Source organism: Staurois parvus, unplaced genomic scaffold (assembly GCF_062004578.1).
Source record: "Staurois parvus isolate SC_StPar_1 unplaced genomic scaffold, SC_StPar_1.0 ptg000409l, whole genome shotgun sequence".
Lineage (NCBI taxonomy): Eukaryota > Metazoa > Chordata > Amphibia > Anura > Ranidae > Staurois > Staurois parvus.
Window position 1 is genome coordinate 4,117,011 of NW_028318205.1, and position 20,582 is coordinate 4,137,592.

Here is a 20,582-nt window from a genome sequence, read left to right on the forward strand (position 1 = left end):
GAGTTTCACTTTAACACCTGACAATGTGAGTATGGTAACTACTTTGGACAACCAAGGTGTGAGTATGCTGTTAAAGTGTTACTAAACCCAGGACCCTGCATTCACTATATCTGCTCTCCCACAGTACACACTACATGGAAATGCAATTATTTTAAATATAAACTGCTAAATACCTTTTCTCATCAGCAGTTAGAGCAGTCTTGTGACTTCAGCAGAGCTTGTAGGAGTTTTCTTTCTGCTCTAGGAGGAATTGAAACCCTTGACCCTCTCTCTGGACAGTGCTGATTGGCCCTGTGCTGACCACATTCACTCTCCCAAGAAATAAAAAAAAACCTCTCTAGCAATATACACCAAATTGAGCATGTGCGTGCCTACGGTTCAGTCTGGAGATAAGTGGTGGTCACTTGAAAAAGGGGAAGAACAGAGATGAAAGGATCAAACATCCTTTTTACACAATGTACATAATTAACCCCTTAGGTTCCACAGTGAGTATAACAAGCATGCTTTACTGCATATACAGACTGATTTTACTGTTGTGGGTTTAGTAACACTTTTAAGGTTTTGTTCTTTCTCTCCTATGGGATATATAGCAAAAGTATCGTGAAGCATTTGTATTTCTTTGTCATGACATGCTTTTAAATATGAGATTGTTTATTACAGAACCTCTGTCTGGAGTAAACTCTTGAAATATATGTATTTGTCTGTTGAAATTAGACAGAAGCAGCTAAATATATGAAGTAATCCCAGTGCAGCCTCATGAACAGTGTATGTCCTGTTTAAAATACCCTGACAATTGGAGATAATGAAGTGAATGAGCATTACACATGCAGCATGGTTCAGATGAAGTTTCCAGTAAAAGCTGTGACCACGCTGTCAATGTGGTGGGCCTAATTCAGTGAATTTGTTTATGCATTCCTCTCCTCAGGAGTCAATGATCTACAAGGCCTCATTATGAAGGCACTTCTGGTTTCTGTGGCGACTCTGATTAACTTGCTGCTCCTGATACTGCTGGGATCTGGCTATTGTCAGCACATGGCGGATGAGTCGTGCTCTGTTCAGATACTTGTGCCGGGTCTAAAAGGTACTTTGTACAGTTTAATTGCTTTGTTTTGGGAGTTTAGACAAATAACGATCAAGCTGCTGATTTGTTACAAATCCATTGTGTTGTTATTGCACCTAAATAGTCAGATGTATCTTAAAGTGTAAATGTTGGCAGATATAAAACCCACCCCCACCCTAAATCCAGTTAAGTTTTAATAAAAACTATACATTATTATTATTATACAGGATTATATAGCGTCAACAGTTTGCTCAGTGCTTTACAATATAATGGGAGACAATACAGCAACGATGCAGTTCAATACTAGAGGGATAGGAGGGCCCTGCTCCTTGGAGCTTACAATCTAGGAGGGAGGGGACATAAAGTCTAAGATTGGTTATGTTCTGTTGGCTGCTGTTTTAGTTTAAATATTCCATCCTTGGTCCCCCCTCCATACACCTACATTGGTAATCTGGTGCCATGGCCATGGGGGTTGATACAGTAGAGCTGCTGGACCTGTCATAGATACTCATCAAGAGTGCTGACTATGTCTGTCCTTTCTTCCCTCCTCCTCCATTTATAGAAGCTGTATTATAGATTCCATCAATGAAAACTGCTCTATGAATAGAGGACAGGCAGGTGAATAAAAGGTCTGCCATTGATAGAGTGCTTTTTATTAATGAAAGGTATAGCACAGCTTCTATGAATGGAGAATGGAGGTGGAAATGGTGGGCATAGGCGGCACTCTTGACAAGTGCCTATGACAGGTCCAATGGCCATATTAACCCCTTAGGCACCAGAAAATTTTCACTACAGGGGTGTTTGGGGGGAAGACTACAAAAGATTTCAATAAAATTGTAACCACAAAGACAAAGAACCCTTCTGTCATATACCTGGTGGAAATCAAGCTGGAGAGGAGGCTTCTCTTGTACCTCTTGTCCAACATCCCTCTTAGTGGTGACAGGAAATATGAGGACACAGAGCTGCATAAGGGCTGATGTAGCGGTCAGTGCCAACTGTTTGTTGCAGGATACAGATGACTGTGGATCACCAGACAAGGACCAGGGGCAGGAACATGGCGAGCAAAGCCAGGATACATACAAGTCAAAAGGTCATCAACAGCTGGACAGCAAGATACAGGAACATAAGGTAGAGGCAGATTCAGGATACAAGAGGTCACAACAGGTAGGCAGAAATTCAAAGACAGGTCAAAGGCAAGTTGGGTCGTGCATGAGAAGCAAATATAGCAGGTCAGGACACAGATAAAGCGGAACTAGCTGAAGAGCACACAGCAATCTGTTCATGTCATCAAGTCATCTGTGAGCTATGTGCACTCCTTGGGTGCCCCCAGCTTCTGCCCACACTCCCCAGACATAAATAACCCCTTGAACTAACAAGTGAGTCAAACCACTCTTAGTAGATCTCCTGGGGAAGATAGTTCTGGTGCTTAGTACATCTTTCCACAAATATTTATCTGGGAACCGGGTTGCTCACACCATCCCAAAAAGGTAGCAAGCAGATACAACGGGAAGAAGAGGAGAGTCTTCATAGTGTAAAGCCATTTTATTAATTTACAAGTTTAAAAACCTATGCACTTACATAATATAATAGGCATGTATTTCATAACATTGGACCAGGAAGTGCAGCTTTGCCAGTGTTTCAGCGTGCACTCCAAAGAGCGCAAATGATGTCACACTGAAGTCCCACTCAATGCATTTCATCATAAAAATGGACATCATCAGATGTAGGTCAACCTAAACCTCTAAAAGAGATACCAATGAAAGGGTACACAGGACATTTCTGAGAAGATCAACAGATTTTTTTGTCCTTTTTCAACAGATATAATAAAAATGCTTAGAGTGGTAAATTTTGGGTTTAGGTACATCTTAAAATACAAGTACATAAAAATGCTACATATTGGTTTTTACAGGTGAAATGGGAGAAAAGGGTGAGAAGGGTGCCCCAGGGAGACCAGGAAGAGTCGGACCACCGGGAGAGAGAGGTAAGCAGCCTATCTTCCCTTCTAAATACAGGACATTATGGTTCTGGAAATTTGTAAAGCTCAAAATAAACACAATAACATGAAAATGTTGTGGTCGACAGCATATGCTACAAGCAGCCCTGTATATATGACATTTGCCTGGAGGGTGAAAATGACTTTATTTAAAATTGAGGCACCATCCAGATACATGTGTATTACAATTAAAAAACTATACACAAAGCCAACACATTTTGGGGACTAAGACACAACCCTTTCATGGGGACTGTAAAATGATACAAAATATACCCCTAACTGTAAACTATACATAAAAATTTTCTCCTCTAGGAAGGAAAAAAATATTCAATGTATTCTTTTTACCATTCAAGAGGAGAAAAAAAAACTGGGGAGGGCTGTACAGTGACTAATCAATGTAATAGTTAATTAGAGACTATCACAGCAATCATTTGATCAGGAACCGGGTCTGGACTAGTTCCCATCATTAGTTTGGGACCCTTGGTGAGATCCCAGTTTCTGTGCAGCCCGCTCTCAGCAAAAAACACAACACACCACAGATGAAGACACACTTCCGTGAACCCGCATGTGTGTACAGTTGGGGGGAAGGGTTCAAACTTGTACAATATATTTGCTTATATTGCTGTTGCAAACACCACCCCTGGTTGGCAGTTCAATAAAGTTAAAATTTAAGCCGGCCATACATCATACAATCTGATTGTACAATCTCCTTTAGCTGTACTATGAGTTATGTAGTGCAAGGGCTTGACTGACTGGATACAAATTGAATGGATTGTTGGAGTCGTCCCTATATTGCACAGTTATAGTAAATCTACAGAAGATTGAATGGAGATTGTACAGACAGATAATAGTGTGTTACTAGTTTTAGATCTACCACCCACTAGGTAGTGCTTGCTTGGATACATTGATAGAATAGATTAGGTGGGTCCTCATATTACTAGTTTTTATAAATATTAAGTGTACAAACATTGTATGGTCAGAATGTAATGTGTATGGTAACCCTAAGACATGATCTTAAAAAGATTTTTGCTGCATTGCAAATGATATCTACCACATGTCAGTTATTTCTGTAGTATATGTAACACACCATATGAGTGATCCCATTTAATTGCTTAGAGTGCCGCTCCAAACACCCGGCTGACCCACTAGGGTGCTGGCATCTATAATACCCATCTCAGCCAACTTTACAAACTATGATTGAAAGACACTGCATTCTTTAACAGCCCACGTACTGGATCAAGATGACCTCAGCCTAGGCACCCCCCAAGTGTGGGAGCAACGGGCTGCTAAAATTTAGCCCAGATTCCCTCCTCTTCAGTGCAGAGACAGCCAGGTACACAGCAACAGTCACTCCTCCGGCTCAGTAAAGAGTCTAATGGTATTCTTTTTAAAGCTTTTTTGAAATGTTAAACTTGGATAGGTGTAGGGTAACTGTACGATAGTCCAGCAACATTAACTTGATGATAACCATCTTCCTCATAAAGATTCTGAGCACAGTAGCAAATAATGGGCTGAGCTACACAGTTACACCATGAGTAACGTCCACTTTTAGTACAAGTTGACTCTGGTGCAAGAGGGAGAGCAGCAGCACAGTCACTAGGATCTTACACTCCGGTCCATTCTAACAAATGTCATTGGATAGTTGAATGCCTCCTTCCAATATCTTCCAGACACAGCTCCTGTGAATTTTTCAGACCAGATCCCAAAGAATAGAAGTCCCTCAGTCAGCTCCAGCAAAGTTCACTAGAATAGGCTCTCAGCCAGCATAGCTGGGACCTCCTCCATGAGCAGCTCTTCAGGCTAGGATCTCCACCTCCTGAACAAGAACCCCTCAAGTCCAGGCCTCAAACTATTAATGCTTCCTCCCAACCACCATCGGGAAACCCTTCCCAGAGATTGGCTGGAACTGCATAAATATTTACATGCTGATTTGACTCTCTCAGCCCACTACTTTGCAGAACCCTCCAGAAGGCATGGGAAAGCAGTAAAACATGCAACCAGTGATACAGAGAACAGCCCAAAACAATCATAAGCAACTGATTACAGCAGAGGTAGAGAACTAAATTTACCTAACCTAGCCAGCAACCTAACTAGGAGGGCGCTACACACATTATGTCAGGGAGGATTTGCCCCTTGTAGTTGTTTCCTTGCCCAACCATTGATGTTTTGCATACTTTGTGTTTTGTGACTATATGCTCTTGACTGAATTTACCTTTGGATTTTTAATACTATTTACAGGTTTATTGAATGTAAATCACTAAATAATAATACTATGATATTTAAACAAAAAAGAGATTGGAATAAAATGATATGTTATAGCAGGAGAATGATTGGAAAATGAATAAAAAATAGGGCACCTAACTGGTAATCTGGATTTGGGTAATTTCCCCAGAAACAGATCTAAATATCCTTCAAGTCACGGTCAAGCTTTGTAAATTGCCAGGTATCGTAATGGTCTTTATTTTAACATGAAACAATTACAGCCAGTAATATTCTGTGCAAATGACAGACCTGTTTTAATGGTATTAAAGTTTGTAAGCAGTCAGGTGAAGGATTTCTTACTTACAAACCGCAATTTTGAATACTCAAGCTCTCTTAATGTATGTTAACAAGTCAGAGGGAAATTCATGATCAGCCATAAACCCCAGCAAGAGTCTGGTCAGAGCAGCTGATTCCAAGGAATAAAATAGCACTGACTTTATTGCTTTACCTTTTAGTGCATGGGCTCTGATAATAGTAACATAAAGTCTAGTGGAGAGGTTTTATTGAAGAACCCGCTTCCCTGTCGCGTGCTGTTTTTCTGACATCTATAAAACGTGACAGTTCATACATCAAATTAACAAGAGAAGTCACTACTGCATCTGCTTAAGCATTATTTCTTTATGGTCTGCCATTCCAACCTATGCTGGGGATGCCGGTAGAAGTAAGATTTGGGAAGGTTATATTTATTCCGGGCCATAGAAAACAAGATAAATACAGAAAAATGACTGCCCAGGATGGATGCATCCCATCTGTTTGTTATTACAGGTTTTTATTAATGTGCTATTCTTGTCACCACTAGAGGGAGCTGCAACCCCCAAACAAGAGTGATTAGAAAACCTTTGCAATACATAGACTGAAGTATTTTTCTTTATTTCATTTCTTTTATATTCATATGAAACAAATCTGCTTCATGTAAACAACCCTATCAATATGCGTTATTTTTTTTTTAATCATGTTCCTTTTAAAGGTTAGGATTACATACACTCTCCAGCCACTTTATTAGGTACACCTTGCTAGTGCCGAGAAGAAAATATCCCCTACACCATTACACCACCACCAGCCTGAACCATTGATACCAGGCAGGATGAATCCATGCTTTCATGTAGATTATGCCCAATTCTGACCCTACCATTTGAATGTTGCAGCAACCAGTCTGCCCATTCTCCTCTGACCTCTGACATCAACAAGGTATTTTCGTCCACACAACTACCGCTCACTGGATATTTTCTCTCTTTTTTGCACACCTTTCTCTGTAAACCCTAGAGATGGTTGTGCGTGAAAAATCCCAGGAGATCAGCAGTTTTTGAAATACACATACCAACCTGTCTTGCACCAACAACCATGCCTCAGTCAAAGTTACTTAAATCCCCTCTCTTCCCCATTCTGATGCTCTGTTTGAAATTCAGCATGTCATCTTCACTGCATTTAGATGCCTAAATGCATTGAGTTGCTGCCATGTGATTGGCTAATTAGAAATTTGTGTTACCAAGCACTTGAACAGCTAATAAAGTGGCCGGTGAGTGTATGTACCTAAGGAAGGTATATATTTCCTCACTATGTGTCTAGCTCTGCTTCAAGTTTATTAGTGAAACACAGTGGCTGTACATTGCTGGGGAACTGAATAACTGCCACTGACATCCCCACTGACATTAATACAGTGATCAGTGCTAATAAAAAGTCCTAACTCTGTACTAATGACACTGGGCAGGAAGGGGTTAACATCTGGGGCGATCAAAGGGTTAACCGTGTGATGTTTTACTCTTTTGTCTGTGTGTGCTTTACTATGTAAGCACAGTGCTTTGTATTGATCTGCTATGCAGAGCAAAACAAAGCAGCATGCTGGTGTTGACAAGGGAGAGATCTGTATTGCTTACATACAGACCTCTCCTCTGTCAGTGTTTCTCAGGGATCAATGGGTGCCAGCGGGGAATTCGGCGGGTGCCTGCTAGTGCCTGTAGCTGCCAATGGTGGCACGGGTAGGGTGGCACGCGCACTCCCTACCCAGAAATACAAAATCACATATTTATTTATTTATTTCACGTACTTATCGAGCGCCATCAATTTACGCAGCGCTTTACATATATATTGTACATTCACATCAGGTCCTAACCCTCAAGGGGCGTACAATCTAAGGTCCTTAACTTACATTCATACATATATATAGATACGTGATCTTGCACAGCCCTGCCACCCTGTAGCAGTACTTCTGCTATAGGGCTGCTGGGAAGCGGTTAAGGTACAGATCAGGTGCCCCAATGTTGTGATAAAAATCAAATGCATAGTATGCTCTGTCAGTATTTCCCAACCGTTTTTCAGTCAAGGCACCCTTTAAAAACCTTGTGGCACCCCATTTTAAAATATAAAATTCTTCAAAAGCAAATACACCCTTGCACACTGGTACTGAGTAGTATTCCAATGCTTCTCTTCTCCCTCAACTTCTCTCCCTCATTCAGCTAATATGACCCCAGTGCTGATGGAGAAGGACAGGGAAGTGGCAAACAAGGATGCTGTGCAGGTGCCCAACGTTCTCCTTATCAACCTATGACAACATTGCTTGTTAGGATGCTGGCACCTAGAAGGTTTTAATAGTGCACAATGAAAACCTGTGGCTTTGTGTAACTAAAGGGCAGGCTTGATCCACATTCTGGCTTGTCTACAATTTTTAAGCAGTTTTAAGGCATTTTACCAAAACACCCCTGAAGACATCTAAAGGCACCGCAGTGTGCCTGAGCACCCAGGTTGAAAAAGGCTGGTTTATGTAGTATCCAAAAATGTTTACAGCACTATTTCAGACTTGTAGATAGCTCTGCAAAACTCAATCACAAGCATTACCTACTTAAAAGTCACATTTCCATTTGAGAACGTTTGTTTTTTCAAACACTATTAGCAATTTTGCATTGAGGTACGAGTATGAAGAAGCAATGGAGTAGGTGCTGTTGCACCTTATAGTTTTGAGGATGTGAGTTTTGTGCAGATAGGAGGGGAAGTGTCTCACTCTTCCAGTTATGTGTTAGTTGGAACTTGGGAATAATGCAAAAAGTGGCTTGGGGTATGGTATATCATGTACACAATGCTAGAACGGGTAGAGGGTTTAGTGTCTACATCAAGTAGATGACCTGTAGTGGAGATAGCACCTTGGGTCCTCCATAAGGAGTGAGCAGTACTTCCCATTATGAGAAGATATTTAGTTATATATGAATGGGAATCCAATTTCTGTCTGGTCTGCATTTTAATAAAGTCTTTTGTTAATGCAAACACAAGCAAATCACTATTGTGCTGATCTTCTAGAAAAGCCCCTCTGGCTGGTGATTTAGAAATAGAAGGGAGGATATTGCAGTTCTCCAAAGACTCCACAGGGTGGTGGAGATGAATTTGGGAAACAAAACAGAAAAAACAGAGTGCACAATCGCCCTAGCGTAACTCTATTTAATTATGATAAAAAGACATAAAAATGATTGCACTCACATGGTACAAAGGTATTAAAGCACTCTCAGTGTTGTGATGCCTTCAGTTTACAAACCGACCTCAATGCACTGTTTAATTGGGCAACTATGTGGCAAATGAGATTTAATGTTGATAAATGTAAGGTTATGCACTTGGGGGCTAAGAATATATATGCATCATACATACTAGGGGGGGGTACAACTGGGGGAATCAATGGTGGAGAAGGATCTGGGAGTTCTGGTAGATCACAAGCTTAATAATGGCATGCAATGCCAAGCTGCGGTTTCTAAAGTGAGAAAAATCCTCTCTTGTATTAAAAGAGGTATAGACTCCAGAGAGAGATATCATTTTATACCTGTACAAATCATTAGTAACACCTCATCTGGAATATGCAGTTCAGTTTTGGGCACCAATTCACAAAAGGAACATTGGGGAACTGGAGAAAGTACAGAGAAGGGCAACCAAACTGATAAGAGGCATGGAGGAGATCAACTATGAGGAAAGATTAGAGGAACTGAATTTATTCTCTCTTGAGAAGAGGCGATTAAGGGGGGATATGATCATCATGTATAAATACATCAGTGGTTCATATAGTGAACTCGGTGTAGAGCTATTCACCCTGAGGTCATCACAGAGGACAAGGGGGCACTCTTTACGTCTGGAGGAAAAGAAATTTAATCTCCAAACACGGAAAGGTTTCTTCACAGTGAGAGCTGTGAAAATGTGGAATAGACTCCCTCAAGAGTTGGTTCTGGCCAGCTCAGTGGATTGCTTCAAAAAAAGGCCTGGATTCTTTCTTAGATACACAGAATATAACTGGATACTAACATTTATAGGTAAAGTTGATCTAGGGAATATCTGATTGCCTCTCGGGGGATCAGGAAGGAATTTTTTTCCCAGCAGGAGCAAATTGGATTGTGTTTTGCTGTTTTTTTTTTGCCTTCCTTTGGATCGACTGTGGGTATAGGATTATAACTTTTTTTTCTATGGTTGAACTGGATGGACTTTTGTCTTTTTTCAGCCAGACTTACTATGTAACTATGTGATAGTCCTCTTATTCCTCCTAATGTTGTTGGCATCAATGTAGTAATCAGCAGGGTTTAGTGTCTATATCAAGTAGATGACCTGTTGTGGAGATACCATCATGGTTCCTCTATAAGGAGTGAGCAGTATTTACGAGAAGATATTTAGTTATATATGAAAGGGAATCCAATTTCTGCCTGGTCTGCATTTTAATAAGGCCTTTTGTAAAGGCAGTGGGGGAATGACTCTCAGGTGAGAGATTTTCCATGGATGTGCTCACCAGGGATCGCCACTTGTACGGTTCTCTGAATCACTAAGAATCATGGCTTTACAAGTCCATGCAGGCACTGTGTCAAGTATCTCAAAATAAATTTAAAACTGCGAAACAGAACATAAAACCAGAGCACAGTGAATACTGCAGGCATAGAAAACAGGCAACTTATAGGGAGAGCCTGCCCACACTCTCCATGGGAAGAGGATGCAAGCTCAGCAGACACATAAGTGCTTACAGACAACTGCACACTCCTGTTGGATAGAATGCTGCCACAGAAAAGTTTACAGGGCTCTGCCCCTTCTTATAACCTTTCATGTCTGCTGTATTTGTGGTCTCATCACACAAACAACATTGGCAATATCTCCCTTCAGTTTTCCCTCGACTTGCCAATATTTGTGGGTGCTGAGGACTTCCACCAAAGAGTTTTTGGTCCAAAGGCTGACTGTTTTTTCAAGATTGCTTTCAAGCTTATGAAATATAAGTGTCACTTTTTTAAAATTCTAATAAATCATGTGATCTTCACAATTCAGCATGCTCTGGTTTTACACTGCACATCCAACAGTTTAAAAACTGAGAGAAGGCTTTCCACAAGCTTTTGGAGTGTCTGTGGAAATTTGTGCCTTTTCAACTGAAAGGCTTGCATTCAGTGTTCCAATTCATCCCAAAGGCGCTCAGTTGGGTTGGACTCTGTGCAGGCCACTTGAGTTCCTCCAGACCAAACTCATCAAACCATATCTTTATGGAGCTGCCTTTGTGCACAAGGGCACAATCATGGTGGAAAAGAATGGGATGTTCCCCAAACTGTCGCCACAATTCTAAAAATATATATTAAATAGATTCTGTAAATACTTTATGAGTGTATATTTTACATATTTTATTAAAGTTGTATTAATTAAGATAAAATATATTTTTTATTATTCCTAATTAACTTGACATCTAATCCATACAATGCATTGACAGTGCTGACCCTAGCCCGGTTGTGACAGCAGCACTTATGTGATACTTTGAATGAGGACTGGACCTGTTCCCTGTGCAATAAAGAGTTCCTTGGGGTGCCTCGGGCACTCATTTGCCCTCTTACAATTCAGAAACAGTGCAATAATTGCCCACAGTGCTCTAAATTAAGAACATTGCTTATGATGTCTGGAAGGTCTACGGCCAGCCTTAATCATAGTAATATGTGAAGCCAATCTTACTTAACAAGACTACAACACCACTTGCAGGAATCCAACATTTATGGTTTTGTTTTGCAGGAATGATGGGTGAAAAGGGAATGAAAGGAGGCATGGGTCGCCATGGTAAAATCGGTCCCATTGGTTCTAAAGGTATTTACGTGTGAAGCCAGATTATGCTATATTCCTGGTGGTATGGTAAGATGCAATATAGTACATTTTTGTTATTGGGTTTAGATACACATTAAAGATAGCCAGGACAAAACAATCAGATGACATAGGCCTGCTGCTGATCTTTTTTTTCAATCACTGACTAATCATGCCTTTTTCTGCACTGTGTCTCTGTGTGAAAGTGACCATCTTGGTATAGGAGCAGAACTTTATTTTCTCATGCCCCCCGATGACCTGATAACTGGTGGGGAGGTATTCAAAATTAGGCAAGATGCTATCTGTTAGGAACTCTATTGGTTTGTACATTTTTATTTACGAGCAGCTATGTTCATCAAACAATAAATAGAATGATAAAGCATTGCAATGCATTTTACTTTTCAGGTGAAAAGGGAGATGTTGGTAACATGGGTCCATCAGGTCCAAACGGAGATCCAGGTATACCTAAACTTTTCAGGATTAATACCGTTAACGGTATTAAAGGTATCCATTGACTTAATTCAATCTACTTTTATTTCCTGTGTGATATATTTCTCTGAGAGTGTCAGGTTTTTGTGAATTAAAAATATGCCAGTCCCTAAAGTGGAAGCGGCTCTTCCAGTCTTATACTCATCTGTCCTTGATCCACCAAAAATCTATGACGTATGACCTTCCCATGATCTCTTCCATATACCTGTGCATGTTCACTCCAGTCTTTATTTGAGCCCTATTAAAATTTTGAAATTAGAAAAGATAATTGGCTGAAGTTATATTCTATTGCTTGCATCTTAAATTCTAGAAAAGGTGGCTACCTTATTTAAAGTTTTTATCTTCACCTGGTCTTCTTCCGGTTTCAGTGTCTCTGGCCATCTTGACTGCATGTCCTGTGATGTCACTACTCCCACGCTTGTGCAAAGGAGTTTTATTCCAGTACCATGGCATGCAGAGAAGGTGCACGGAGCCACACATATCCAATTCAACGTACACTATATTGCCAAAAGTATTGGGACACCTGCTTTTACATGCACATAAACTTTAATGGCATTCCGGTCTTAGTCCGTAGGGTTCAATATTGAGCTTGCCCATCCTTTGCAACTATAACAGCATCAACTCTTCTGGGAAGGCTGTCCACAAGGTTTAGGAGTGTATCTAGGGGAAAGTTTGACCATTCTTCCAGAAGTGCATTTGTGAGGTCAGGAACTGATGTTGGACGAGAAGGCCTGGCTTACAGTCTCCGCTCTAATTCATCCCAAAGGTGTTCTATCGGGTTGAAGTCAGGACTTTGTGCAGGCCTACCAAGTTCCTCTAACTCCAAACTTGCTCATCCATCTTTATGGACCTTGCTTTGTGCACTGGTGCGCAGTCATGTTGGAACAGGAATGGGGCCATCCCCAGACTGTTCCCACAAAGTTGGGAGCATGAAATTGTCCAAAATGTCTTGGTATGCTTAAGAATTCCCTTCACTGCAACTAAGGGGCCAAGCCCAACCCCTGAGAAACAACCCCACACCAAAATCCCCCTCCACCAAACTTTACACTTGGTACAATGCAGGCAGTCAAGTACCATTCTCCTGGCAACCCCCTAACCCAGACACATCCATCGGATTGCCAGACAGAGAAGCGTGATTCGTCACTCCAGAGAACACATTTCCACTGCTCCAGAGTCCAGTGGCAGCGTCCTTTACACCACTGCATCCCACACTTTGCATTGCAGTTGGTGATGTAAGGCTTGGATGTAGCTGCTCCGCCATGGAAACTCATTCCATGAAGCTCTCTACACACTGTTGGTGTGCTAATCTTAAGGCCACATGAAGTTTGGAGATCTTTAGCTACTGTTTCTGCAGACTTCTGCACACTGTGCGCTTCAACATGTGCTTAACCTGCTCTGTCATTTGATGTGGCCTACCACTTCATGGCTGAGTTGCTGTTGTTCCCAGTTGCTTCCGCTTTGTTATAATACCTCTAACAGTTGACCGTGGAATATTTAGCAGCAAGGAAAGAAAATTCACAGATGGACTTATTGCACAGGTGGCAACCTATCACGGTACCATGCTTGAATTCACTGAGCTCCTGAGAGCGACCCATTCTTTCACAAATGTCTGTAGAAGCAGTCTGCATTCCTAGGTACTTGATTCTATACACCTGTGGCCATGGAGGTGATTGGAACACCTGAATCCAATGATTTGGAGGGTGTCCCAATACTTTTGGCAATATAGTGTATATTTAGTAGAAAAGGTGCTGGCAGGTAGAAAAAGAACTTTGATTGTCGTAGACGCATGCCAGCAAATGTTTATTAAAAATCACTAATGTTCAACTTTAATAACATCTTAAATTGAAAAATTCCAGGGACAAAACACGTATTAAGTTTAGGGTCAGATGTTGCCACCATACACATCTGACCATGTTGCACTTAATACTTTTGCCAAATCTATTGTGTTAATTTAGCTTAAAAGACAGCTTTAAAAAAACAAAAAAAACACTGAGGGGGAATTTATCAAAACTAGAACAACAGAATCTGGAGCAGCTGTGCATAGTAACCATTATCTTCTATCCTCAGTTTGTTCAGATATGCCTTGATAAATGAAAGATAGAAGATGATTGCCATGCACATCTGCTCCAAATTCTGTATGTGCCAGTTTTGATAAATTCCCTTCACTGTATGTTGTTAACTGTATGAGGTGGTTATATGCAATAACAGTATTTAGAATATTAATACATTTTTCTCATATTTATATATCATATTTATATTTGTTTTTACTTCTTTTTGTAAGATTTTAACCATGAGAATCAAAGGTGATTGTTGTAAGCTCCCCTGGTAGTGTTATGATTTGTCTCACCCTCCGTCATCACTTTTGTTAGACACACTGGTCTGCATATAAATGTAAAGGAAAATCTAAAGCAAGGTATGTAAACATAAAAAAAATAAATATGCTGAATACTGTTATTACAGGTATAACCACATACAGTTATCATACATCAATATTTTTCATAATGGTAATCTTTTAATGCAGTCTTTCTGCCTCAAAGGCTAGGGTTATTGGTGTTGGTTAGCAACACATCTCATGCACTTTTTTTTGGGACCTGTGCAACCAAAATGTCTGTAAATGTTGGGTGTGCACCTGGGATATGAAATTTATTGAATACAAATCCTATGAGGACAAGCCAAGAAATAAGAAAGGATAGTGATACCTGCTCTCTTGTCTTCATTTTACAGGGATACCCTGTGAGTGCGGACAGCTGAGGAAGGCTGTTGGAGAGATGGACATTCAGGTCACACAGCTGACAACAGAGCTGAAGTTTGTAAAAAATGGTATGTATTGATTTACCCTTGCAGTTGTGCATCCATGCTGCTTATATACAAGTAGGGCTATTTAGCAAGACAGAGCTCAACAAGTTATGTAATATGGTCAGAAACGTATAGCCATCTCACCATCACACTTACCTCATATGGCCAAAAAAGGCCAAACCCCTCCATATTATTGAGTTCACGCATATCTAGTGAAGGATACTGATAATGTTACAGCGCACAAAGACAGTTTGTGCTTCCAAACCTGTAACAATAGGTTGGAGAAAGTTTCTGCTCTAACATTACTGTATTTCTGTGCACAATGCCAGATCCAAATAGACACATTTTGTGTAGAGAAGCTAAAGTGGACTTCAGAGAGCCTTAACCTCAACCCCACTGAACACCTTTGGAATGAAATGGAGCATCAGTTGTGAGCCAGGTCTTATCCAACATCAGTACCAGACCTCACATGCTTTTCTGACAAAATGGGCACATATTCCCACAGACCCATTCCAAAATATTGTGAAAACCTTTCTAGAAGGGTGGAGGCTGTTATGGTGCAAAGCAATGGAGGAGGAGCATCTCCATGTTTTTTTGCAATAGGATGTCCAACAAGCTCAAATAGGTGCCCAGAAACCTTTGCCAATATAGTATAAGACAGTACAGTACCTCATAGCATCCAAACCACTGAGCATTTCTGTTCAGCCAAAATTAGATCAGTGGCTACAGGTACTATGTTGCACCTAATACACAATCATTAGACAAGTCTGTGTTATTCCACATTTAAACAACTCTTCAGAAATAAATACTCTACATTATAGTATATTCTTTTCATTAACAAGTACTTACCCGATTTTGTTTGCTTTTTTCTGATTTCTCTCTGGATTTTTTTTTTATTTTATCTTTTACTACTCCTCATATAGGAAAATACCAGAGTTGCACCAATACCATTTACGGTATCCGTATCGGTGCCGATACCATGTGTCACGACCCGCGGTCGCCGCCACCAACAGGCGACAATCGCACAGCCGCGACTAACAGTAATACGTCACGCCCACGGCGTCAGACCCCAGACCTTCTCACCAAACTCGTGACCGAAGGGCCGGCCGATCCAAAACCGCGGTGTGACGCGCGTAACAAGGCCCCACCCAGCTGCACCCTACACAGCGATTGCCCAGCTAATGGACTACAATCGGTGCCTGCAGCCTGGATGCGCTTGTTACTGGGTCGGGTTAGTTACGCAACTAACCCTCTGTACTGCCACCACCACTTTTGTCGGAGACTGGGAAACTCCCGTTACTAAATATACACTATAATGATTGAAATATTGGTCTATATAGCACGGCCCGCAGACCTTGCTATACAGAAATATAACCACAGTAGCGTCTCTTCAAAGGCAGGGATTCGTGAATTGCAAGTAAGTGCTTAGAAACAGTTTAACACTTTCAGAAAGAAAGATTTATTACTAAAAGCGTGGGATGCAAAATAAATATGTACAAAGAGATATCACAAAAATATATATATGTATACAAAGACACAGCAAACATAGAATAGCGAGAAAATACAGGGTAAGTTACTTGCCTTGCCTGGTTTTAGCAAATTCAAGTTGTGAGCAGAAAGCTTCTTTGATCTCCCCTTGTTACGATGTTGCTGGGAGATCCCTGTGTGTGTGAGTGTCTGTGAGACTAACTCACTTACTCTCTTAACGGTTCCTCTCAGGGGCAGGGAGGGGGGCTCTGACTACACGTTTTGGGAGTAGTCATTGGGGAACTCTAAACTAACTACAACTCAACCCCCATGATATGAAACATACAGTGCAGTTTTCTTATCTTGATTAAGATGGGGGAGGAAATACACTTACAACCTTTATGACTGCTGGACGCAGGATGTCTTAACCTGGTTGACCCACACCATTTGCCAGGAGATAAAGTCTGCCTCACAGGAATGCAGGGGGGATGTGAGGATTCCAGGAAGACCTCAAATACACAGACAGAACACGAAAACCAGGGTTGAGGGGGAACTCCGCTCCAATTCTGATGAGCAAGTTTGCCACACCTCCCCCTTAAGTGGTTGCCAAGGAGTGAGCTACAAGTTCTCTCCTGACGCAACCGACCTCTGCTGGCTCGACCTGCCGTGATAACCCATCCGCGTTGCCATGGGTGCTGCCCTTCTTATGCTGTATGGTGAAATCGTATTGCTGGAGAGTTAGGCTCCACCGGAGTAGTTTGCCATTCTCCCCAGCCACACGATTTAGCCAGCTCAGGGGATTGTGATCAGTGATCACGGTGAAGTGCCGCCCATACAGGTACATTTGTAGTTTCTGGAGAGCCCACACGATCGCCAGGCACTCTTTCTCGATCGTGGCGTATGCTACCTCCCTCGGGAGCAGCTTCCGGCTCAGGTAGAGGATGGGATGTTCCTCTCCTGAACCATCAACCTGGCTCAGGACGGCACCCAATCCATATGCAGAGGCATCCGTCTGCACTAGGAAACGACGGGTGAAGTCTGGAGCCTGTAGCACAGGGGCGCTGGCCAGCGCCTCCTTCAAGGCCTGGAAGGCCTTCTCACACTCGGGTGTCCACGACACCTCCTTGGGCAGTTTCTTCTTGGTCAGGTCAGTCAAGGGTTTCGCCAGGCTACTATAGTTACCTACAAACTTCCGATAGTAGCCAGCTGTCCCCAGGAATGACATGACCTGCTTCTTGGTTTGTGGGGTAGGCCAGGCCAGGATGGCCTCCACCTTCCCTGTTTCAGGCCTCAGGGTGCCTCCTCCTACCTGGTGTCCCAAATACTGGACATCTGTCATGCCTATCTGACACTTGCTGGGTTTGACTGTCAGATTGGCGGCTGTCAGTCTGTCCAGAACTTGTGACAGATGCCCCAGATGTTCTTCCCAGGTGGGACTGAACACGGCGATGTCGTCCAGGTAGGCTACTGCGCACTGTTCCAGCCCCTCCAACAGGTCGTTCATGACCCTCTGGAAGGTGGCTGGGGCATTCTTCATCCCAAAGGGCATGACCGTGAATTCGAACAAGCCGAATGGGGTGATGAAGGCCGACTTTTCCCGGGCCTCGGGCGCTAGAGGAATTTGCCAGTACCCCCTGCTCAGATCCATGATCGTGAGATAGCGGGCCGCCGCCAGCCTATCCAACAATTCATCGATCCGGGGCATGGGGTAGGCGTCTGCAGCGGTGATGGCGTTCAGCTTCCGATAGTCCACACAGAACCGGGTCGTCCGGTCCTTCTTGGGGACCAGGACTACAGGGGACGCCCAGGCGCTGTGAGACTTCTGAATCACCTCCAACTGCAGCATTTCCTCCACCTCCCTTTTCATATCTGCCAGCACCTCTAACGAGACGCGATAGGCGGATTGTCTAATAGGAGGATGGGCCCCTGTGTCTACTTTGTGGGTAGCAAGATGGGTTCTCCCAGGCTTCCCAGTAAACCTACCCCCATGTACTGCCAGCACTCTCTCCAGCCCAGGTACCTGAGTGGGGGTAAGGAGGGGGTTGATCGGGAGGGCTGACTCCCCTTCCCTCGTGTCTGCGAGTAGGTCCAGGAGGGGGTCAGACTCCTCAGTCTCCTGTTGGCTGCAGACTGGCATGATGTAGGCCGTACGCTCATGGTGAGCCTTGATCATATTAACATGGAAGGCCTTCTGCCGTCTGCTTCCTTCGCCTAACCTAACCAGATAGGTCACATTGTTCAGGCGCTGGGTGATGGGGTACGGGCCTTCCCAGGCAGCCTGCAGTTTGTTCTGCCGCAAGGGTAGTAGAACATACACTTGCTGCCCAACGTTGTATGTCCGCTCCCTGGCATTACGGTCATACCAACGTTTCTGCCTGGTCTGGGCCTGGGCCATGTTTTCTCGTACCAACCCCACCAGCATCTCCATTTTATCCCGGAACCTGAGCACGTAATCCACCACTGAGACCTCCGGGTCCGCAATCTTGCCCTCCCAGGTCTCCCGGATTAGGTCCAGAGGCCCTCTCACCCTCCGCCCGTACAGAAGTTCAAAGGGCGAAAACCCGGTGGACTCCTGAGGCACCTCTCTGTAAGCGAATAACAGATGAGGCAAATATCGTTCCCAGTCCTTGCCCTGGGACTCCACAAAGGTGCGCAACATTTGTTTCAATGTGCCATTGAAACGTTCGCACAAGCCATTCGTTTGTGGATGGTAAGGACTGGCCATGATATGCGTCATCTGTATCTTCTGACAGAGAGCTTGCATTAGGTCGGATACAAACTGGGGCCCTTGATCACTAATAAGCTCGGCCGGAAATCCCACTCTGGTGAAGATTCCCAGCAGAGCATCTGCAACCTTGTCCGACCGGAGGGAGGAGAGAGCCACAGCTTCCGGATACCGGGTGGCATAGTCGACCACTGTCAAGATATAACGTTTGCCTGAGCTGCTAGGGATGGCTAGAGGCCCCACGATGTCTACTGCCACCCTCTTAAAAGGCTCGTCAATCACAGGCAAAGGTTGTAATGGGGCCCTGTGCACCTCTCCTGCCTTGCCAACTCGCTGACAGGTATCACAGGACCGACAGTAATCTGCTATGTCCGCTAACATAGTGGGCCAAAAGAATTTATGGATCAATCGGGCTCGCGTCTTCGTGATTCCCAGGTGCCCGGCCAGAGGAATCTCATGAGCCACCTTCAGCAACTGTCCCCGACAGGGATGAGGCACGACAAGCTGTCGTCTACCAATGTCAGCCCCCCTTCCCTCAGTGGGCAGCCCCTCCCTATATAGTCTGCCTTGCTCCCAGTAGACCTTTTGTTTAGCATTCTCCGCAGGGGGGCCATTAGCCAGATTCCTGAGCTGCTCCAGGGTCTGGTCTGTCAGTAGGGCAGCCTCAAATGTGGAACTACAGGTCCCAGCCAGCGGTCCTGTAGCAAACAATGACAGCTGCTGAGACTCCCTGGAGGCAGAGTCCACTGGGTCAGAACAAGGGGAGGGGTCAGGGACATCCTCCTGCTGTTCTGAGACCAGAGTCTGTGCCTCAGCTACCCGGGCTGCACTGCGGGTGACCACTAAGGTGAGGGATGCCTCATTAGTATCATCAGAACCATCAACATTACTGACCTTATTAATGACATTACTAATGATATTACCGACATTAACATCAACATTACAGGCATTTGCAACGTCATTGTCCTCATCATTATCAACAGTTACTTGTCTACTGTCCAGTTCACCTGAGTTCGTTACCTCCCCCAACAAGGGGATTTCTTCTCCCTCTCCAGCTAATGGAGAATCTTGCCACCCCGCTCCCTTCCCAGCCCCCTCCCTCTGTCCATCCACAGGCTGCCCAGACATTAGTTCAATATCTGCACACTGTACCTTGGTAGGTCCCGAGAGTTCCAGGGGGGCATCCGGAGAGTCCTTAGCAGGGGCATAATAGGCAATAAGGGTGCCCAGATCGGCCCCCAATAGGACAGCTGTGGGAATGTCATCAGAGACTCCTACCTGCCTCATCCCCCTCCCTGCACCCCAGTCGATGAACACATATGCCTGGGGTATGTGGGAACGGGTTCCCCCCACTCCGGTGAGGGTCAGGAACTTCTCGGGGATGATGTCTGTGTCCTCTATCACCTCGGGTCGGACTAAGGTGACTTCAGCTCCAGTGTCACGCAAGCCTGTTACGGTCCGGTTGCCGACGATGACTGGCTGTAGGTTGATGCTGGGTCCCCGAGGTTTCCCACTGACCAGCAGCACAGAGGCAGAGTTGCGGGCTGGCTGGCCCGATGATGTCATCTTCTTCTGCTCAGGACACTGGGTCCTGAGATGTCCGGCTTTCCCACAGGCGAAACATCTGCGGGTGTCAGGCAGAAATGCCTTGGCTCCAAGCACTGCAGGGTTGGGCGGAGGTGAAGCTTGACTCACCGAAGTAGGAGAGGTTGCTATGGACGATTTCCCCC

The 20,582-nt window shown here is 43.8% G+C and overlaps 1 protein-coding gene across 1 annotated transcript in view; it reads left to right on the forward strand.

The window, feature by feature from the left end:
- The window catches only part of COLEC11 (collectin subfamily member 11), a 51,760-nt gene that overhangs the window by 25,481 nt on the left and 5,697 nt on the right, over nt 1-20,582 (forward strand). The window contains exons 2-6 of the mRNA XM_089686738.1: nt 926-1,081; nt 2,970-3,041; nt 11,310-11,381; nt 11,781-11,834; nt 14,589-14,684. Coding sequence (XP_089542864.1) covers nt 952-1,081; nt 2,970-3,041; nt 11,310-11,381; nt 11,781-11,834; nt 14,589-14,684 — 424 coding nt within the window. The 5' untranslated portion in view covers nt 926-951. The remainder of the gene's footprint in view (nt 1-925; nt 1,082-2,969; nt 3,042-11,309; nt 11,382-11,780; nt 11,835-14,588; nt 14,685-20,582) is intronic.